The sequence below is a fragment of the Aspergillus aculeatinus genome, assembly GCF_003184765.1.
Source record: "Aspergillus aculeatinus CBS 121060 unplaced genomic scaffold BO66scaffold_9, whole genome shotgun sequence".
Classification (NCBI taxonomy): Eukaryota; Fungi; Ascomycota; class Eurotiomycetes; order Eurotiales; family Aspergillaceae; genus Aspergillus; species Aspergillus aculeatinus.
In genome coordinates, this window is record NW_020291478.1 from 637424 (window position 1) to 659048 (window position 21625).

The 21625-nt window shown below is 53.3% G+C and overlaps 7 protein-coding genes across 7 annotated transcripts; 3 read left to right on the forward strand and 4 right to left on the reverse strand.

Annotated features, from left to right (window-relative positions):
• Window positions 1-784: 784 nt before the first annotated feature.
• Window positions 785-2559, forward strand: BO66DRAFT_418514 (putative amidase; the record flags this gene model as incomplete). The annotated part of the gene is made up of 3 exons (XM_025649750.1): window positions 785-813; window positions 875-1497; window positions 1559-2559. 3 exons carry the CDS (start codon window positions 785-787, stop codon window positions 2506-2508), a joined length of 1602 nt encoding a protein of 533 aa, XP_025506874.1. The 3' UTR covers window positions 2509-2559.
• Window positions 2502-3925, reverse strand: BO66DRAFT_389608 (SDR family NAD(P)-dependent oxidoreductase). The gene is made up of 3 exons (XM_025646828.1): window positions 3627-3925; window positions 3085-3564; window positions 2502-2992 (listed from the first exon to the last, which is right to left on the reverse strand). The coding sequence occupies exons 1-3, from the start codon at window positions 3682-3684 to the stop codon at window positions 2697-2699; spliced, it is 834 nt and encodes a 277-aa protein (XP_025506875.1). The 5' UTR covers window positions 3685-3925; the 3' UTR covers window positions 2502-2696.
• Window positions 3926-4061: 136 nt separating this feature from the next.
• BO66DRAFT_469257 (uncharacterized protein) lies at window positions 4062-7201 on the forward strand (the record flags this gene model as incomplete). Its single annotated transcript, XM_025652715.1, has 6 exons — window positions 4062-4299; window positions 4460-4966; window positions 5026-5319; window positions 5377-6409; window positions 6493-6908; window positions 6975-7201. The coding sequence occupies exons 1-6, from the start codon at window positions 4167-4169 to the stop codon at window positions 7199-7201; spliced, it is 2610 nt and encodes an 869-aa protein (XP_025506876.1). The 5' UTR covers window positions 4062-4166.
• Window positions 7202-7927: 726 nt separating this feature from the next.
• On the reverse strand, window positions 7928-8659 carry BO66DRAFT_306318 (uncharacterized protein; the record flags this gene model as incomplete). Its single annotated transcript, XM_025643245.1, has 1 exon — window positions 7928-8659. A coding segment is annotated over one exon (732 nt), but the record flags the coding sequence as incomplete, so codon positions are not given.
• A 2172-nt stretch (window positions 8660-10831) lies between these two features.
• Window positions 10832-12118, forward strand: BO66DRAFT_399246 (uncharacterized protein; the record flags this gene model as incomplete). Its single annotated transcript, XM_025648674.1, has 4 exons — window positions 10832-10923; window positions 11232-11233; window positions 11570-11606; window positions 11716-12118. 4 exons carry the CDS (start codon window positions 10832-10834, stop codon window positions 12116-12118), a joined length of 534 nt encoding a protein of 177 aa, XP_025506878.1.
• Window positions 12119-12971: 853 nt separating this feature from the next.
• On the reverse strand, window positions 12972-14412 carry BO66DRAFT_368525 (NAD(P)-binding protein; the record flags this gene model as incomplete). Its single annotated transcript, XM_025645339.1, has 4 exons — window positions 12972-13381; window positions 13502-13828; window positions 13957-14244; window positions 14326-14412. 4 exons carry the CDS (start codon window positions 14410-14412, stop codon window positions 13106-13108), a joined length of 978 nt encoding a protein of 325 aa, XP_025506879.1. The 3' UTR covers window positions 12972-13105.
• A 317-nt stretch (window positions 14413-14729) lies between these two features.
• Window positions 14730-20418, reverse strand: BO66DRAFT_469261 (putative ABC bile acid transporter). The gene is made up of 2 exons (XM_025652716.1): window positions 19956-20418; window positions 14730-19886 (listed from the first exon to the last, which is right to left on the reverse strand). The coding sequence occupies exons 1-2, from the start codon at window positions 20018-20020 to the stop codon at window positions 14966-14968; spliced, it is 4986 nt and encodes a 1661-aa protein (XP_025506880.1). The 5' UTR covers window positions 20021-20418; the 3' UTR covers window positions 14730-14965.
• Between the last annotated feature and the right edge of the window lie 1207 nt (window positions 20419-21625).

Genomic DNA, 21625 nt, shown 5'->3' on the forward strand with positions numbered 1-21625 from the left:
GTCGATCATTCTTATACGAGCATGAAGAGTGCGGGATCAAGCTGCAGGAAGCTGCAGGGCTGGCATGGTATATCTTGCAATAATTGATCATCCTTGATGATAGCCCTGTCCGATTCGGTAGTGATTGATGGCTTCACTCATACCTAATGGTGGAGGTCGCGATAACAAACGGCTCACTATCTCCTCAGTTGGAGTAATGTTATCAATTTGGAGTAAGTGACATCCCTGCTATTTCGATTATGCAAGGTGATTGATAGGGAATTGGCTTAGTGCTTGATATCAATGTACTGTTATAGCAGCAGTGTGAATCAGTGCTGGCATGCATGTTCAAGGAGTTGTTGAGCCGGTCAAACAGTTTGAGTAAATCAGGTAACTTATGACCCACCCCTCTTTAGCTTTAGCTTCCGCACCAGATGCAATTCCGAAGCTTGTGGGCAGCGGTCGGGACGGCCCAGGATGTCTCGACAGGAACACATGTCACATTTACTTAAGTGCTGTACCGTGCAATCTACGAGAAAGCCATCGTTGGGTCAAGCTTTCGCCGACAATGATCAATTTCGCGCCAATTGTCTATCAGCAACCTGGTTGGAGTCCTCTTACCCCAACCGCGATAAGGCCCTGTGGCTTGGCAGTTGGAGCAATCTTCTGCTTCTTCCAACCGTTTCCCCGCCTCGAATGAATTATATTCCTCGTTTAACATGACTGCAAGGGTTAAGCAAGATTGTGATCTGTTGTTGTTGGACTGTGTTGTTTGCGAGAAAGCTTACTGAGATCACCACTCACCATGTCGGTTCTATTCACCTCCATCTCGCCGTACGTACATCACCGAACCACCATCTAACCTCGGACTTCGCTTGCTGAAAAGACCAAACAGAGATAACCCAGTCAAAAAGGAAGATGCAAACCAGCTTCTCCAGAGACTCGGTCTCTCCGTCAGCCCAGAGGAGGAGGACGACTTTCACACGCTCCTGGCCGCCGTGCACGACTGTGCAGAAACGGTCTCCAACCTCCAGGATTACCAGCCCGTCCCCGATCTCGAACGATACCCTCGACAGAACGTTCGAAGACCTTCTTCCGAAGAGCAGGTCTTCGGCCAGGCATGGGCACATAAGTTCTTGATTAAAGGCAACCCCGATGGAGGGCCCTTGGCCGGCAAAACCATCAGTTTGAAAGACACGATTGCGGTCGCAGGCGTGCCCCAGCTGCTTGGAAGCGATATCATCCCCTCCTGGACCCCTGTCACGGACGCCACGGTGGTGACTCGGGCACTGGCTGCGGGGGCTGATATCCATGGAACGTCGACCTGCGAGAATTATTGCCACTCGACCTCGTCGTACACGAGTGCGCAGGGGATCGTCGAGAACCCTTTTGCCGAGGGTTATTCGTCGGGTGGGAGCACCTCGGGCGGGGCGGCGCTGGTCGCAGCCGGGCTGGTCGATATCACTATCGGTGGAGATCAGGGGGGCAGTATTCGTGTGCCCTCGTCTTTCTGTGGCTGTACGTGTATTCAGTCATGGGCTTCTGAGCTTCTATTGATGTGTGCTGACCTGCGATACAGGCGTGGGACTTAAACCGACATACGGCCTTATTCCGTACACCGGCATCGCCAGCGGAGACGCGATTAACGACCACGCCGGCCCTATTGCTCGAAGCACGCTGGATGTCGCCTTGTGTCTGGACGCAATCAGCGGCTATGACGGAATCGACGACCGATGCCTGGGCAGCCCGCAGCCCGGCTCGACCGCCTACGCGACAGCGCTACAGACCGAAGAAACCCGGGGGCGCCTCAACGGCGTCCGCGTGGGATACCTGAAGGAAGGGTTCGAGCACGCCACCGTCGACCCGGCAGTCAAACAAGCCGTGTTGAACGCCGTCCAGAAGCTCGCGGAGCTGGGCGCGGTCGTCGAGGAGGTGTCGGTGCCGGACCACTACCACGGCCCGGCCATCTGGACCATCCAGCAGCGGATCTCGGGCTCGATGACGCTGCTGGGCCAGGCGCACGGCCGACGCGGCCTGCAACTGACCGAGATGGAGCGCGAGCGGCTCCCCTGGACGCCCGAGGGCTTCCGGCGCGCGTTCCCCAGCACCAAGAACGTGATCATCAACGGCCTGTATCTCACCTCCCAGTTCCCCGATCTGTACGGCAAGACGGTCAACATCGGTCGACGGCTGCGGGACCGCTACGAGGAGGTTTTCGGTCGATATGATGTCGTGGTAATGCCGACCACGCCGATTGTCGCCCCCCGCCATGGCTCCCCGCGCGACCTGCCGGTCGAGGCGCTCCGGCCTAGCATGGGCCTCACGATCAATACGGCGATCTTCGATGTCACGGGCCATCCTGCTATGTCGATACCAGTGGGTCGTGCGGCTGCTAAGGATAATTCTGAGGTTCAGTTGCCGGTGGGGATGCAGATTGTCGGCGGGCTGTGGCAGGAGGCTAAGGTGCTTCGGGTGGGGCATGCTTGGGAGCAGCATTTCGATTGGAAGAGTCAAGGGGGAACGAGGTGATGTCGATGATACATTCTAGAACAAAATCGCAAGTACAGTACATATTTCATCAAGTCATATCATCATTGGACATAGCATAACATTTCATGACCTTGATCTCGTCATATTCCTGCCGTCCCACCACGAGTAGCAACAGGTTCGTTAATCGTTATTGGGTATAGCTTTAAGCTTTCAGCCTTTCACGACTTTTAGTTGATAATATACCCTCCATCCACCACAAGCGCATGTCCTTGTACGAAGGACGCAAAGCTCGAGCAGAGGAAGAGCACTGCATCAGCCACCTCCTCGGGCTTGCCCATCCGCTTCATGGGCGCGATGTCCACGGCCGGCCGGAGTCGTTCCCGGACTTCCTCGCTGGATGTGGTCATGGGAGTCTCGATCACGCCGGGACACACGCAGTTGACCCTGATGCCCTCCCGCGCGTAGTCAATGGCGTCGGAACGGGTCATCGCGATAATGGCCGCCTTGGAAGCACAGTACGCCGCTGCAATCCCCCATTCAAAGGAAAGGAATTAGCGTTCCATCACGCAACAACTCCGCGCTTTCAAAATTGGGCGGGGGGAAGGAAGAACTTACGCGCCCCAGGACGTCCCACGATGCCCAGCTGGCTGGCAATATTGACGACCGCCCCGCGCGGGCCCTCGCGCGCCGCCGCCGCCGCCGCCGCCGCCGGATCATCCTGGCCGGGCAGGGGGTCCTGCGCGACCATCTGCCTCAGCTCCGCGCGGGAACACAGCCACGAGCCCCGGTAGTTGATGTTGGTGATGCGGTCGAAGATCTCAATCGAGGTCTCGGTCGAGCGCAGCGCGTCGCCTAGTACGCCGGCGCAGTTGACTGCGTAGTCGAGGCGGCCGAACTCCGACACCACCGCGCCGATGAAGGATTCCACGAATTTTTCGTTGGAGATGTCGCCGGCTTGGGCGAGGAGGCGGACGGTGGGGGATGTCGCGAGGATGGCTTCCTGGGTGTCGTTCAGTGAGCTCGGGTTCAGGTCCGTGATGGCGATGCGAGCGCATCCCGCGGCGGCGAAGCTCTTTGCGACGGCTGCGCCGATGCCTGTGGGTTCTTGGGTAAGCTGGCTTGTAGGAAGGATCTTTGGGGAGGTGTGTTCTGTTTACCAGTTCCGCCGGCTCCGGTGATGACGGCGACACCGGGGAAGGTATATGTTCGTGGCATGGTTGGTTGAGTGGCCGGCGATACAAATAGCACGGTTCGAAGAGTGTGGAGGGGCAAGTGAGTGAGGGAGTGAGTGAGCGAGCTGTGAGACGATGTAGCAATTTGTTTATGGTCCCCCTCGTCCCCTCGGTATCACCCTGACATCATCTATATACATAGATCGAATGGGAGGGCAGTTGGAGTCTTCTTCCCTGTCGAGTCTTATCGCCGACTCCTCGGTGGAGACGAAAGTGGCGGCGTTGGGGGAAGCGGCGGGTTCGGCAATCGTTGGAGTCGGTCGCTTTGCCTCTTGCGGTTGGATTTTCTCCTCTTTTTGCGAGTCTCGCACTCCTTCCCCCTCCATCTTTTTGCTGCTCCCCCTGCCTTTCTGCTCTCGCCCGTGCTTCTCCAATTTCCCAAATTGGAGAGCTAGCTAGCTCTGGTAATCTCATTACTCGGGCGTACACATCACATCCAACTCGCGCGCGCCTCCAAATGTCTTGATGCAGTCTCAGCCTCCCTCACAGCCTGTTCGGGGCAATCGTCGCTCGACTGCTGGTGCCAAATCTCGGGTCTGCGTCCACTGTGGCCGCAGCTTCCGCCGTACCGAGCATTTGGAGCGCCACGTTCGCACTCGTATGTTGCCTACTTCGTGCTCCCCCCCAGTCGCAATTGCGATTGCGATTGCAAGTGCAAGTGCAATTGTGTGACAATGCGACATGTCTTAGCGTCGAAAGCCCTGCAAGGATCGTGATGTTGCATAATGGCTAACCCCCAATCTTATCCGCGTGTGCAGATACCAAAGAAAAACCGTATATCTGCTTTTGTGGGGCAGCCTTCACTCGCCGGGATTTGTTGAAGCGACACACCAACATCGCGCATCCTGGCAATGGCTTGGTATCGCCCAGTTCACAGCCTGAGACGGAGAGTGTAGAACCACAATCTCACCCGCGAGCATCCGAGCCCGCTCCAGTACCACCAGTACCAGTTCCAGTTTCAGTTCCAGCTGCAGCTGCAGCTGCAGCGCCGCCAGGGTTCATCGTCCCGCCGCCGACATCGCGCCCGGATGCACCTCTCTCAGTGCCCCCGAATGTGGAACAATGGACCGGACCTCCACCACCGCCACCTCAACAACCTCCACGGGAGTCATATATCACGCCAGATCGAGCGCCCGTGCTCGAGCCTGTGAACCACGCTCCTCCAAGTATACCGCCGCACAGCGGCGTGCTTGGTCACGATGCGGAGGTTCTCGAGGCGGCCCAGCTCTTGCTTCCTGGAAATTACCGACATACTCCAGCTCCAGGTAAGGACTCGCCGCCTGGGGAACCAGCTTCACGGAGTCTGATATTAATTGAGAACTAGCCCAACCTATGTCATACCTTCCGGAAGAATTGAACCACTTCCAAGACTTCACCCATTTCCTCGACTCCATTGGACTGCCATCCGAATGGGTCCCCGCTTTTGGAGAAGTGCCTCAGATGCACAATCCAGTGCCGACAACTACTGTTCCAGACATGGAACGGAACCATACTCTCCAACAGGATGCTCCGCGTCGGAGTATCCCTGAGAGGTCTTCTCGGGGAGATTCGCCCTTCCGATCATGGCTTCCATCGGTGCCGCCTGAAGATCAGAGCCTTGGCTCGGTTCACGATTATGGTATGTCAACGACTCAAGGGCCGGTACGCGAGCTGTGATCCTGACGTGAATTCACAGAGCCGCCGCAGAGTGCCAGGAGTAGTTCTTCCTTGAAGGTGACAGAGGAGCAGAGACAGCGTTTGGCTGCTGCGCTGGAGGAGTTTCGCTATCTGATCCCAGATTTCGTCCTGCCGTCGCGCCATACACTGACCAGATATCTGACGTCGTTCTTTGACGGCTTCCATACACATCTACCTTTCATGCATGCCCCGACGTTCCGGATTAATGACCGTGCGCCGGAGCTCGTGCTGGCTTTCATGACCCTCGGCGCCCAGTACCGGTTTGAACACCGCAATGCAGAACGGCTCTTTCATGCTTCCAAGGAGATTGTACTCTGCAGACTCTCGAAAGAGTCTCATGGGGTGCCATATAACACCATCGTTCAAATCCCCTTGAATCACATCCGCGATCCTGCACTGCCAAGCCAAGCATCCCCTCTTCCACCTGCCGAGTTCGCTACAGGAATGAGTGCGTGGAGGCAACTCGAAACCATCCGCACTTTGCTAGCCCTCATGGGATACTCCACCTGGGAGAAGGCTGAGCTCGTTCAAGAGGCATTCAGTCTGCAGAATCTGCTTGTCCGATGTCTTCGGGAATTTGGTCTGGCCGAAAACATCATCGCTGCTCCCAGACACGGCCCATTGCAATGGCACGAGTGGGCTGAGGAGGAATCCATCCGACGCACTCGCTTTATCTCCTTCTGTTTTGTTCACATCCATAGCATAGCCTATAACATCTACCCGGTACTGCGCAGCAGTGAGGTTCACTTGCGCCTCCCGTGTTCTACCAAAGAATGGAACGCAGCGACGGCTCACGAATGGGAAGCTGCGCAGAAGGAAGTCGGCTCCCAGCAGCTGTTCTTCCAGGACGCACTGGCCTTGTTGCTGCAACCAGCACGAAATCCAGTGCCGCTGGAGCCGATTCCCGCGCCCCTCGGCAACTACATCCTTCTTCACGGTCTTCTACAACGCATACACCTCGTGAGCGAGCTCTCCATACCAAATGGGGACCATTCATTTTCTCTCCCAACAGAGGAATTGAACAAACTCGAGTATGTTCATGGTCTGCATCTTAGATGACATTGAGAGGCCCGAAAGTTCATATCAGGTTTACTGACCGCGAATCTCGTCACAGGAGAGCTCTACGAACCTGGACATCAGTTTGGCAACAAGCACCCGAATCGAGCCTCGACCCTCATAACGAGAACGGTCCCATCCCTTTCACATCTAGCTCATTTTTAGGTCTAGCGTACGTTCGCTTGTCGCTGAACTTAGGGGCTTATCGTCAACTCGAAACGCGAGATCCATATCGCATCGCTGCGGCGCTGCATCGGTCGCCCCGCCCTAGCCGGAGCTACCAATTGACACCTGCGCTCATCTATGCGGCACACGCCTTGAGCGTGCCAGTACGACTGGGCATTGACCACGTGGCCCGCAGTCAAGCTTTCTTCTGGAGCGTTCGTCATTCAATTGCCAGCCTTGAATGTGCGGTCTTGCTCAGCAAATGGCTGCTGTCGCTGGCGGAAACCGGCGGTACTCAGAGTTTGAGCAGTACGGGCCCAGCTATAACCCAGAATAATCTTGTACCTTACGTGTACTGACATCCAACTCAAATAGGTAACGAAAGCCGCATACTGCATTGGACACGCTGTATCGTCCAAGAGGCTTATGATTCCTTGGACCCAGATAAAGACGAGACTTTTCCGGGTCTTGACCCTACCAGTCTCGGCCTGGCAGTCATACAGCTGTGGGCTCGTCTGTTTCGGAAGAATACACAGTGGCCCTTCATCAATGTGATGGGCGAGAGCTTGGAGCAATACTTGGACCTGATTCGACCGGAGTAATCGCTTGCATAGGATTTTGAACGGATCCGACGGAAGATTAATACCATCCCCAACACAATTGAGCGCGAGCGCAGATTCCAGAGATAGCATTGACACCGGAACCAGCGTTGCCTGTTCACATGAAGAATGGTGTCTTGGTGAACAAGTTGTGCACCACCTTCAATGTGGGCATCTACATTATGAGACTAGTTCTAAAAATACTCAGTGCCGGAAGTACCGATATGCATATCCTGACTCCCCTAATAGGAAGAATGGACAGCTCGGCTTGCCCAGGACTTGACTACCGGATGATCTCATACAGTTGTACAGAACCGGCCGGAGCAAATGAATGCATCGGAAATGAAGTCATGTCAACGAAAGCTTCCCTTCTTCGAAGAGGGGTACTAGTTCCTCCCGGCATAAATCACCTTCCGCCGGAGCTACTCGGAATTTATAGACAAGAGGATAATTCCGGACCTAGGCAGCAAAAGTGCTTGGTCTTGGTCGTGGTCTTAACTTTAATTCACAAAAGTCAGAGTGCTGATAATTAAGAAATAAGATTACAGGAATAGGCCACAGATTTGCCGTTCCACCCAATCACTATCCAAACTTTCTCGTTCTACGATCATCGCCTTGATCCGATATAACGGTGATCCCGGGGAATAGCATTGACTTAGGCGAAGTTGATCGGATGTAGTACCTTCCACTTTCTTAGAAGAGAGATCTCTTCGCCCAGCTGGGAGAAGGAGTCGCTGAAGCGGAAAGCGAAGCCGAGCTCGCAGCCGCAGCACTGGCAGACCCGTTGGGAGCCAGGGTGGCGCCGAGGGGACCGATGAACAAGGTCTGGCCGCAGGGTGCGGGAGGCGCTGAGACACAGCTGCCGAGGTAGCGGCCCAGCTTGCCCTTCTGGCTACCGGAGGACAGCACATAGGCCGGGCTATAGGCGGGGACCAGACCGGAGCTGTTGGCCGGGAATAGGATGTCCTCCTGGTTGCTGGCCAGGTAGTAGGCGTGCGCGGTGTGCTCAGCTGCCAGACGGGCCCACAGGAAGGACACCTCAGGAGCCTGGGTGTAGCCAGCCAGGGCGATGTAAGCGCCCGCGACGGTCGACTCGAGGGTCAAGGCATTCTCGACAAAGCTCTCGGCGCTGCTGGCATTGGGGAAGGTGAAGCTGCAGTTGGGAGCCGTGAAGCCGGAAATCCTAGACCCGAGCTGCTGGGCGGCACGCGTCCCCAGGCGGTTCAGGCGCTGGATCCCCTGGAAGTTGGGGTAGTACTCGGCGTCGGAGTCGTTGGTTGCGCTCTGCAGGAAGGTCTGGTTGAGCGGGACCTGGTTGTAGTAGCGGTCCAGGAAGTACGAGAGCGCCCAGCCGTACTCGACGACCATAGCATCCGAGGAAGAGGGCGAGCAGCTCGAGTTGCTCTGTGCCAGAGCTACTCCGGCGAGGAGCAGCTGGCCAATAGTCGCGATGAAGCGCATGGTTCGATGGGTGTAAACTGTGGGGGAGGAAGGTCTTTTCTTGCCGATCTGTTCTAAACTCGAGCAGTGTTGGAGCGACGGGTGGATGTCTGGTAGAAAGAGGGAACTGCCCGTGAGATATACTTATATGTGGTCGGTGGGTAGCTGCGCGGTTCCGCCAGCGAAACAAGGTTTCCAGCACCGTTCGCCGAAGTCTCGAATGTCGTCAAAACCCGCAAGCAGATGCAACGATATGATGATGGGTGTGGAACCCTCATGCCTCCGAGCATGCACGACGCGCGGTCATCCAAGCATCGAAGCGGAATGGGCTTCCCTCCACTGGATTTGCATCATGACATTTCCCGTTTCCCCGCCGCCGGGCATTTCCGTAAGGGGGGTGGAGGTTTGGGCGGGGTGGGTATCTCAACATCATCTGGCCTGGTTTAGAGGTGGTGATAGGAGGGAAACGGGGGCGACATTCCCAACCAGCCCCCGTGCTCTAGCGAACTGGTGTTCTTCCAGGGTTCGACGGGAGGTTGTCAAAGTTTGTCTTTGACTTGTGGTTGGGTGTGAGATCATCGAAAGAACATCTATAGGATTGACAGTAATAAATGAAAAGATTTCACCGGACCCTAACGGAAGTAGGAACCATCCGGGAGATGGGCTGCTGTCAGAATGGGAGTTTTGCACGGTGGATGGTGATATCATCCGTCCGGAACGGATGGGAAAGGTCGAAGTCGAGAGCGTAATTGCACTGTTGCCGTGCAGTACGGTGCATTCTAGGCTGAGAGATTGTTTGACTGGGGCTGTGCCCGCCCCTGCTCTCTTACTTTTCGGTTGCACGATAGTTACTGCATTAGAGCAAGAGTGGTAGAACAGCAGCGTTGATAGTCCAGGATCTGCAGCTCCTGTCAGTCTGCGTGATCGTCCACCTGAGCCCTGGGCTCCATATCCTTCCGGATCGTCCGGGGGGGGGGATTTTAGGTCTGCAGAGGAGAGTTTAAGGTGTCTGCGCTAGGCTGGTTCGGGTTAGGGTGATATTCTTGGCCCCCCCGGGGAGGAGATAAGTCACGCGCTCCCGGGGGGTCCGATGCCATTTTCCACCAGATTGAGCTAACCTTAATGGAGTCTTCAGAAAGCTGAGGCATACCACGATTGCCCAAAGAGGTAGATCCTATACCACATGTCAGGTAGACTCACCTAGCAAAGGGCTAGCGATATTCCTCGTCGCCCGCAAAAAAACAATCCGAAGGCATTCGCGAGCTGTATTTTGTGTATAGATTGAAGCTTACACCGCACTTCCTCGAAAATAAGCATTCTAGAAGTTGACGGCGAAGGTTTCTTGAGACGTTGTTCTACTGTGCCTCTTGTGCGGGATTTGGCTTTTCTGATGGGACCGGCCTCTTTCACCAGCGTGTAAAAGTTCCTACATTATATAAGAAGATTGTCGATGGGGCTATACAGTACTATAAGTTGGACCTGGTTCAATCTGGCTTTTCAACGCAGCTGGCTTATTATTATCTTCTTCCTCTATGTATCCATTGTGTTAGGGCTGTAGTCACAAGCGGGATTGGATAACTTTACATAAAATTTGAAGGACTGGGGCTGGATGAGCTTTTTCTTTTTGCCGGTTCATAACTGACCCTATAGACCGTACTACAAATATTTTAGAAACTTCTAAGATCGGTATATCTTCGCTTAACTGGATGCCTATCATATATATAGGGGAGAGATTGCTTGTTGTTAGAGAACTACTTCGGTAGGCGGCTCAGCTGCTGGAGAAGGTTTACGATAACGGTGCACTAAGGTTTTGAAGTTGAAGGGCGATTGATATCAAGTTCAATACTATAAGTAGAGTCTAAGTCCAGAATATCAAAGGATTAAGCCGGAGTTGTATAAAAGCTGTAGTTGTCTGTAACCGCAAGCTTGACTCTGGAAAGCTATAATAGGATTGTATACTTGTCTTTGAACAGGGCTTTATAGATCAGAACCTGGTAGGGGGCTCTGACATTGTAAATTTATTTCATGCTTCTACAAGTTTTATTGCGTGACGTTCTTCTGTGTTCTTGCTCTGCACATATGGTGAGATACTTCAACAACACCACCATTCAACCCACTAATTGAAATCTCCATCTTCAATGTATCCCAGTCTCCGCGCTCGACATCGATCTTTTAATAAGCACGCGAACCACCATGCGTTGCTGCCGGGGATCTTTGATGACACTGATGGACAAGGGCACCTTTTCTGACCGTCTGGATCAAAGAAGACCTTGTCGGTCAATTTGGTGCGTACTGACAAAGAGCCACGCAGATGTCCTTTGTGTGTGCGGATGATCTGGGCTAGGTCTGGCGGGAGCAGATATTACAGCCAATTCTTACATTGGCATTCTTTTCATGTTCCTGGAAATTGACGTATGTAGCTCTGGAATTGTTTCTCTAAATCGTCACAAAAACAAGCTCTCAATTGTGCGCTGTAGTGTTGTTGTTGACAGCGTAATTCTAGGCATTCCAACAATATTTTCTGAGTCTGCATAACTCTGGAAGAAGTCGATAACAGATGTTTAGAATAGTATACCAGCTCTATTAGATACAGTTGTAAGTGGAAATAGAAGATTCTAAGCCCTGTTGGTACAGGGTTCGGTGCGCAGTACGGAGTACTGCACATGATCCAGATTAGTCTTTAGACTAGTTAAATGAATATACAGCAACCAGCTTTTAGCAGAGATAGCTAGTATATTAGCACTATGTTACTATCAACATCTTGTTTCAATATCTGTGACCAGTGCTCAGGCTGTGAGGTCTTGGAGAACTAATCCTATCTACACTTGGCGCGCTTCTTCAGTCATATCCCAGAGTACAAGCGTAATCTTAGCAAGAGATTTCTTTGTCTTTGTTTATAATACCAAACATCTTACTTCCTGCACAAAGGAGTATCTGATAAGACACCGCTTAATGCTGCGAGTTGCAGGTGAGATCACAGCAAGTACATTCATTCTCTGCCTTCTTCCTGTTACTCGTCACTTAATTGCTCCTTACTTGCAATATCTTTGTTATCTTGCGTGCGAAAACAAATCCAGACTCAAGGCTTCCCGCTATCTTTGTAGTGTTCTTAGTTATTCGACAATGCTACGGCGAGCATGGCACAGTGTGGTGGAAGCGATCACAGGCCGGGGTTCCAAGGTCTGGGAGAAACTCGCCAGACCGACCGTCGGGAGAGGCAAGACTCAGTGGCCGAAATCAGCAAGTGATTCGGAGAACCACGGGGTCCGCTTTCACTACGATGGCACCATCGAGGAGAACGGCTCGGTGTACCACAAGTACCAGGTGCAGCCCAATGCTGGGAAGACCCCCAGTTCGTGGAAAGACTGGAGAGATAGAAATGGGGGCACTCATGCCGTCATCGGGACGGTGAAAGTCAAGCAGGATGCGACGAGGGACGATGTTGATGAGGCGCTGAAATCCCTGGGGGAACAGCTTTGATGGAAGGCACTGTGAGTTGGTATCCTTTGCCCTAAACCTATCCGAGTAAAGTCAATTCTGGTCGGTGAAGTATATAATATGGCAGTAATTGTGGTCCGGCTATTGGCGAACGCTACCTAGTAGTGTTTCGCAACTTGTTGGTTTACAACCGATAAGGAGGTCCGAAGATCTGAGTGGGGCTATACATCTGAATGTATTCCACTCTTAAGCTTAGCCTTACAACTACATAGATTTTGAGATTGCGATGAGGGTTTCCCCCATCGTACCCAAACAATATACATAGTAGGCTTAGGTAGGTACTACCTTACAATACAATACTTATGGAGACAAACAGGTCAAAACAGGCAAGGGCTTATCAGACTGAGATTCGACAGCCATCATGCGAAGGACATGCGGAAACATGTTCTTCCGACACGGGATTACCTTGCTGTATTCATCTTCACTGGATTCTTGTTCATATCAATCCAGTTCGTAGCTATCCAGCTCGTATCTTCCCAGTATATATCTTATATATCTTTCGTTCCAGTATGTACATCCATCCAACTTGTCTGTCCGTCTCTCCAGCATCCACATCTACGACTCAAGTAATGAGACTTCGGTATACTTACCACATTTTCCGTTGCCTCACGTCATGGCTTACGACTACCTTCCTGACCAGCTCAATTACACCATAGGGAGATAATCAAGAGGTGGCAGAAATCCGAAAAGTTTGTTCTATAAGTGATTGAGAGGAACTGGACTCATAACGCACCCACGCTGTAAAAAGATTACACAAATTATGGTCCTTCGAGTTCTGGCCTCTGGATCACTAAGTATTTCGAGCAAGTTACAACTTAGCTAGGCAAGGAAGATTCTAGTATACGTTCTGGTCCTCAGCAAAAAACACCACAACATAAACCATCATCCAAACCAACCCAGCCCGCTCACCTCCAGATTTCCCTCCCCAATACGAACCTATATGCCCACCAAGCCCGCCCAAAATCAAACTCAAAAGCCAGACCGAGGATAAGGATTCCTCCCCCGCCCCGCAAGCACCTCCCCCACAAACTCCCCGAACCCCACCGTCCTCAGATCCGGATACAGCGCCCTGGCATCCAGATACCCCAGCTCCGCCGCCTTCTGGGGTGTATTCTCGCGGCGCACGTACTTGCTGCACCGATACTGCGCCAGGTACACCTGCGCCCGTTTCCAGAAATCGGTGGGATCCGCGGCCAGCTCCGCCAACGCTTGGTCGACGTCGCGAAGGGTTTCTTCCTCGGATTCCTGGCCCCCGCCTTTTCGTCAGCCCAGTATTCTACAATCAACGCATGCCATACCCCCAGCTCTCAAATCCACTCCAACCCCAACCCACCGGGGAGGCACAGAGGGGAAAAGGGAACATACATAACCCCTCCCAACACTCTCCCCCGAAACCGCCTCCACGATCCCAAAGATCTCCTCCTCGGACAACACCGCCGAGCACGTGTAAACGGACCGGTTGCGCGTGCGCGGGTCCGCGACGATGCGCGCCACGAAGCGGCCGATATCCCGGAGATCGGTGAGGATGTTGGGCGCGGTGCCGTCGCCGTGGATGGTGGTCGAGGGCACCGGGATGGCGTAGGAGAGGCGGCCGGAGGGGACGGGGGGGAGGGAGAGTTGGTACCAGTAGCCCACGTCGATGACGGTGTAGTCCATGCTTTGGGCGCGGAGTTCGGCGAGGATTTCTTCTTTCTGTTCCTGCCTGTTAATCGGGGTTGTTTTGGGGGGAGGGGTGGGGGAAGATCGGGTTGTATGTTTAACGGGATTCGGGAAATGGGTAGGTAGGTATAGAGGCCAAGTGAAAGCCAAGGGACACCCACCTCCTCCCGCAAAAGCATCGCTCCCCGCGGCGGGGCAACGGTCACCCACGAACTCGGGACGAAGCGCTGCACGCCCGCGCGTTTGGCGGCGCGCACGAGGGTCTTCTCCTGCGCGACGGTGGCCGGGCCGAGCGTACTGATCAGGATGTCGATGCCGGCTAGCGCGGGCACGAGGGCGTCCTCGGGGAGGTCGAGGTCCACGACGCGGTGGGACAGGTCGTCGCGCTGGAGGAGGGCTTGCACGGCGGGTTTGGGCAGGGAGGTCGGGCGGATGAGGAGTTCGATGTCCTTTGTGGTTTCGTTGCATGGTTAGCGGGTTCGAATACTTCCAATTCATGCACTTAATGGATAGGATGGATGGATGGATACAAATTGGTCGGCAGCTAGCATGGCCTCCAGGATGCTACCGCCTGTGTTGCCGGTGGCGCCGATCAATAGGACCTTTGGTCTGGACATGTTGTCTTGTTCTGTTAATTGGAATGGTACGATGCTGATGAGAATTGTGCATGGTGAAGGGGCAGACGAGTCTCGCCTTAAATATACAGACGTTGTCTCGGGGCTTGAGGTTGCTGACATGGGCTGTATACTTTGGAAAGTATAGTAGCTGGACTCCCATTGGCCGGTTCGTGAACAGCACCACTCATTATGCGGCATTTATTCCCGGCCCGATCTCACTTCCCGGCGTCACTCCCAGCATCCAGCATCACCTCCAGATGACCACGCCCCGTCAAACAAAGAACTCCGAGCCATCTACATTTACTGCAGAAGTCATCGGTGGCAGGCCTAGCAAGAATGATCAAACAATGGAGTTGATTCTCTATCATATATGAAAACAACCAAACACATACAGCGATGTAAAATAGACACGCGCCTAGAGATAATCATGTACCATAACTTTTATGGCCCCAGTGCACAGGAAAAATTCACAATGAAAAGAACAACAGTGTATGTATGTAATGAATATGTTGATCATCCCCCGCAACTGACTCATGATTCAATAATATGCAGTCTATGTCGAGGTGTTCCCACTCCTACTCTCCCAGGCCCTCTTGGCACCCTCCAGAAGACCATCCATATTTCCACTGTTCTCACACATGCTGCGGAAGAGACCATCCTCGCGGTTGATCAGCGTCCACGGGTGCTCGAACTCTATGACCTGACCATGGTCAAGCACCAGCACTTTGTCGTAGTCAATGATGGTTTGCAAGCGGTGGGCGATCGTGATGATCGTGCTCTCCCGGAGCTCGCGTAGCGTCTCCTGGATCTTCGAGTCGGTATTGTAATCAATCGACGCGGTGGCCTCGTCCATCATCAGTACCTTCGGGTTCTTGAGGAGGGCACGAGCAAGGCATAGAAGCTGGCGTTGGCCTTGAGACAAGTTGGACCCGGACTCGGAAACGGCAGTCTCCAGGTTCAGGAAGATGTTCTTGTTGTCTAGGACAGTACTGCTGGTGACACCATTTGCACTGGGCTCCGCAACAGTGCTAGTCGTTGTTGGTGTAGCAGTGCCCGAGGTTCCTGGGCCGATCAAATGGACGCGCCGGAGGGCGGTGAAGATCTGTTCGTCGGTGAAGAGATTGAAGGGATCGAGGTTGGTCCGGATGGTGCCCGTGAAGAGAGTAGGGTCTTGAGGAACGATAGTGATCGCTTCACGCAAGTCGCGGAGACCAATCTTGCTGATGTCCACGTTGTCGATGACGATGCGTCCTTTCTCGGCTTCAAGACCGCGGAACAGCGCAAGGGCAAGAGAACTCTTTCCAGCACCCGTACGACCGACAATGCCCACCTTCTCGCCAGGCTGTACCGTGAACGAAACATTCCGGAGAACAGGATCCAAGTCAGACCGGTAGCGCGTGGTATAGTTGGCAAACTCAACCGAGCCGCCACTGGGCCACTGAGCCGGCGGTCTGGAGTCGGCAATGACAGCATCAGCCTCTTGTTCCACATCGAGGTACTCCTTGACTCGCTCCACCGAGTTCATGTTCTGTTGGACCTCAGAATACAGCCGGACGAGCCAAAGGACGTTGTCGGTGAACGTCACCGCATATGTCAAAGAAAGTCCAGCAGCACCGGCATCAACCTTCCCGACATTCGCAAGGACGAAGATAGCCGTGAAGAAAGAGACCAGAGCTCCAGTGACGTCAACGCGCAAGGCAAGCCAGCGGTTGCTAGCCCAGAGATAGATATGAGGACGGTTGTAGGCATTGATCCGACGATGGTTATCAACAATGAATCGCGGTCCGTCACCATAGGCACGGATGGTCACAATACCATTCAAGGTCTCGCCAAATTGCTGATACAGCGGGCTTCTCTGTACAGATTCCAGTCGTTTCAAGTCCCGAGAAGAGTTCACGTAGACAGCACCAAGAGCGACGTAGATCAGCGTGATGAAGATACCAGCAATCAAGAATCCGGGGGTGATGACCGAGATCAGAATCACGATCATGATGACAGACGCGAGACTGTGAAGCATGCCAATGGCGACAGGAGCAACTTCCTGGTCAACGGCCTCGACATCCTTGGAGAAGCGGTTCATCAATTGGCCGAGAGGAGTCGAGTCAAAGAACTTGAACTTAGCATGGATTACGGACCTCAAGAGACGTTGATGGATGGTGAACGAAGCATGCAGAGAGCCCCAGAAAAGGACGGCTTCTCTGAGCAGGGAGATCAGGACGAAGGAAAGACCCAACAGCGCGTAAACACCAAGGTAGTACGTGATGTTCACATCGTTGTCAACCCCGTCATTCTTGCGGGTGCTGAATTGGGGTGCGCTGAAAACCGAGGTACGGGGAACACCGCCAGCATTGAACGAGGGCATTTTGAGATTGGCCACCGCCGCATAATCACCAGCATCCTCCTGTCCAGCGCCCTGGGTCTGATACGAGTTCGCCCATTGCCTGATCCAGATGTTGGTAGAGACCGATCCTAACTGTTGCAGACAGAACACTGAAACAGCGACAAGCCAGTAGGACCAAGAGCCCATTGAAAGCAGATACATCTTAATCGTCGACCATTTGATGCTGCCCGTCGTTTTAGACTCATTGAGTTTGGACGGGTCGTCTTTCCCTTCTGAGATCTTCGCGGTGGTGCCATTGACTGCCGAGCCATTCGCGTGGTTATCGTCTTGTTGTTCCTCGGCATCAGAGGGTCTGCGAGAAAGACGCGGAGTGCTTGCCCTGGATGTCGGCCGAGATTTGAGGAGCTCATCACCCAAGGCCCCCGAGGCAGCCACCTCATCCGGAGGGCCCTGTGCTGCGATCTTGCCGTTGTTGAGGACAAGCACATAATCTGCTTGAGGGACCGTGAGAGCAACGTTGTGCGTCACAAGAATGCAGGATCGGTTCATCATAAGAGGGCCAGTCAGGGCCTGACGGAAGATATGCTTGGCGGTGTGCGAGTCTACGGCACTCAAACAATCATCCAAGAGCAAATGGCGAGCTCTGCTGTAGACCGCACGGGCGAGGGAGATCCGCTGCTTCTGACCGCCTGACAAGCTGATGCCCTTTTCGCCCACGAGAGTCTGATCACCAGCGTCGAGAATCTGGAGATCTCTCTCCAAAGCACATGCCTTGATCACAGCATTGTACCGGCGTTGGTCGAACGGAGATGCAAACACAATGTTATCCTTTACGGTAGCGTTCACAAGCCAGGCTTCCTGCGCACAGTACGCAACACTCTCGATGAGACCCGTCTGCGGATCCACAGGAAGTTCCGCGCGATTCGCAGTGCCGCCAGGGAGATAGATCCTTCCTTCCAGAAGTTTCATCTCACCCAACAAAGCCATAAGCAAAGACGTCTTTCCAGACCCAGTAGCGCCGGTGATAACATTCAGCTTGCCGACCTTGAACGACACATCCATGTTGATCAGGCGGAAATTGTCCTTGGCGTCGTCCGATGGGTCATCGGAATATCCCGTCTTGGAGGCACCCCAACTGAGAGTGGCCTTCTCCAGTGCGATCTTAGCCGGCTCCCCAGGCGATTCCTCGTGATCAAGCAGACGATACTTCTCAGTCTCGTCCTCATTGAGATATTCATCCACACGATCGAGCGAGACTTTAGATTCCTGCACGTGTGCCACCATATCTGCTAGCTGATCCAAAGGCACACGCAGCAGAGAAAACATGGACAATGCGGGGAACGCGATTGAAGGTGTCAATTGTTTCTTTTCCACCACCGTGTACAAGAAGAACGAGGCAAATGTGATCAGAATTGGCGTGCCGTACCAGACGGTAGCTGCTGAAGACCAGATGATGTAACGGAATCGGAGAGCCTTCAATTCGGTCTTGCGCTTTTCGTTGACAATATCCTGAAAACGCTGCTCCCACGCAAAATATTTGATAATCCGAATGTTTTGCAGAATCTCATTTGTGCTGTGGATACGAGCATCGGTTCCCTTCAGAATCTGTTTCTGAACCTTTGAGAACTGCTTGGCAATGATGAGGTTCACAGGTAGCATGAGCACCATGATCACGATTCCAGCAAAGGAGCTCAGGCCCAGTAGACGATAGAGAAGGGTGACAGCGATGATAATCTGAGTAGGCACACTGGCCCAGAGGAAGTGCAGGTAGGCGCCAACTTCGCTAACCTTGAAAGAGTCAATGGCCATCAGGTTGATGATAGTACCAACGTTAGCCAATTGTTTTTCGTCAGCTTCCTTGGGATCTTTCGCTGTGGTGCCGTTCGTTTCAGGGTCGGCAGTCGCCTTCTTCTTGCGACCAAAGGAGAACAGGCCACCCTTCTTTTTCTTGTCGTCATCCGCCTCAGAAGCCTTCTTAGGGGCGGTTTCGACAGTCGAGCCAGCCTTTCTCCGCAGAGCCTTGGCGTAGATCTCGCCGATGATGATGGCACGGACTTTGACGCCGAGTTTGCGTCCAATCCAAAGGGCTTGTCCGTCAGCAATACCTTGAATGGCTCCGGAGCAGAACAGAAGAATGGCGTATAGCCAGGCTGCATTTGCTGTGGTCGATCGTGGATCCTCGACATACTGAAGGATCGCTCTAAGCAAGATAGTGGGCAGATACGTGAAGCAGTTTGAGAAGATCGTCCAGGCGCCCTGGTAAAGAAGCGTACCGTAAAAGTAGCGGGCCAACTTCCACCAGAGAGCACCTTGATAGTGCCTGCGTCGGAAGTCCTCCAGCACCGTGGCGGCCTTTTGAGACGCAGTCAAGTCCCAGACATCGTCGAGTTCCAGGGGCTGTCTGTAGCCCTTGAGGATCAACGGGTCCAGCCATCCGAAGGTAGCAAGCGAGAGCAAGCTGGCCGTGGGATGTCTCGCGGGCTCCAGGCCGTCCTCATGCGAAACGAGGACAGACTTGTTCCCTCGGCGGGTGGTCACTGCAACCAGCAAAAGGAGAGTCGACAAGGTGAATTCAATCGAACTGAAGGTCAAGGCGCGCTTGGAAAGTGGGTGGATGACGGCAGATCGGAAAATGAAGACGGTAAACAGCCATTGCATCCCATACAAAGCCGCAGTATGGTTCCAGAGCCGAGGAGAAGAGTGGAGGTCCAGCGTGGATAGGAGCAGCCGGACCAATGCCAGGAATAATATATAGGACCATGAAACTAGCTTCGCAATGGCCGGGAGAGAGCCCTGACGACCCCAAGCATCTGTAGATAGAACAGCAACAAAGACGGCCACTTCTCCCGCAAGCGCGAGGATTTCCAGAGATAGAATGGCAATCTCGCCCCGTGGGCGATCCACTTCGAAGTGAGGCACCTCGCTTTGCGTTGCTTTACTCAGCATTGGATCTGTTTCCCCTTCCTCATCGTCCCCGATAGCCGTGGTTGTCGTATCCTCATCTTCTTCGTTATTCACCAAGATCTTGTATGAAACCCCTCTGCGAGAAAATAGATAACCGTATGCAACGCGGAGCACGATGAGAACTAGAGAGAGCCCGCAGGCCGTGAGCGGCAGAATAACTTGCAGGTAGCTAGAATCATGGCCTGTTAGTTCATATTCTGGCACGGCGCCCTACACTGGCCGGAGAAATTCAACGTACTTGCGTTGGAAGCAACGAGAGAGGTCATCACCGGCCCAGATAGGGCCATGGCATTCCACCCCCATTATTGGTAGACGAAGAACGGTCGAAACAAAGGAGCTGCACAGATCATGCGCTTGTGTGCTGAATTCGAGATATAGACTGAATTAGCCTAGCCAGCAATTGTTAGACGAGAAGGCGTCCTGTGCAGTGGCAAGCGAGACAACGTCACGGCATATAGATGCAGGACAAGCCTAGCATCGCCGAACGGGAAGGCGGAGAAAAGCGATGTAGTCAACTTTTCCACCAGAGCAACGGTTAGGCACGGGCGCAATTATACAGCGGCGTTGATCGCGAGGAGGCTGGCAACATAGCACGACCTCGGCGATAATATAGGTTGTTGCAGGAGAGAGGAGACGAGGGCAGGCAGTGAAGGTGGAGGGAAAGAGAGAGAGAGAGAGAAAAACTGGGAGGGGGGAAGGAGAGGAAGGGTGGAAGACCAGGAAGACAGAAATGCGGCGATGACGAGCAGCAGGCGGACGCCGAGCGAGTGGGACAGCCCGTGGAGAACAGCCCGGCAGGCTAAGTTACTAGTTCGTTAAGACTCGTTAGTCAGTCTCCTTCCCCCCTAGTCAGCCTCTAACTTGCCCTGGAAAAACTAGAGAAAATAGCAGTGGAGGCTGTTTTCCTCCGCCCGCAACGAATATTCCAGACCTCCAGTAAATTAATCCAATTGCCTTCCAGGCTTCCCACGCTGCGACAAAAGTGAATTAGTACCTAGTATTACTGCCGTTACACCCAATTCTACTAGTGGTGTTTCACCAACGATGGCTCGGTATTCGCCAGGATAGATACTATATTTTCTGAGACTTTTATGACTCTTCTGGATCCATGGTCAACCCTCCATCCGTCCTTCACGCAATGCTGACATTGCACGCAAGACGTGGGCAAAACATGCAGTTTTCTTGTCATTCAATCATTATCAGATGCTTGCATTCCCGATGCGTCCAGTGGAATTGATGTATCACAGATCAAATCAAATCACTTTATTTTAACCACCTCTTTCTGGTGGATCCACTCTGCCAGGTGCGATCTTGAAGGATTTCATCTTCGCTTTTTCTTGGAGTCATTAGGGCAGATGTCCCCAGATTTGTGAGAACTCTAGGGTTCGTTCCGCAGTCGACGAGCTCTAGATTTTTCCTATTGTCGAAGAAAGCTGCGAAGAACATGGACTCGAACTTCCTACCCACAGACCTCTTCTTGACTTTTCGTCGAAACTAAATTTTCATGGAAAATGGAGGAATGAGAGGGGTTGGAAGATAGGGACATGCGAGGGCTGTCGGGCTGTCCGTGCATGCTGCATACCCCTTGCCGGTCACACCGACTCGACTGACAAACTCGACCCTTTGACCTTTTGTTGCAATTGACGCGGTTGATTCGTCATGCGCGCTTGGCTGTTATCAAATTTCGCTTGGAGCTGTGAGTCAAGCTCTGGGAAGGTCATCACTTGACAGGCGTCGGCGTCTGAAAATGGGATAGTTGGCTGATTTCGTAATCTGAGTCTGATGGGGCGCTTTCTTTATCATCCGAGAGATAAGCAGCGAGGAACAGCAGGAGCAGCAAGGCGGCTAGAAGAGGATATGTGCCTTTGACTCAGTGGCATGTCTTGTCCATCCAGGAGCCCTTCTGGT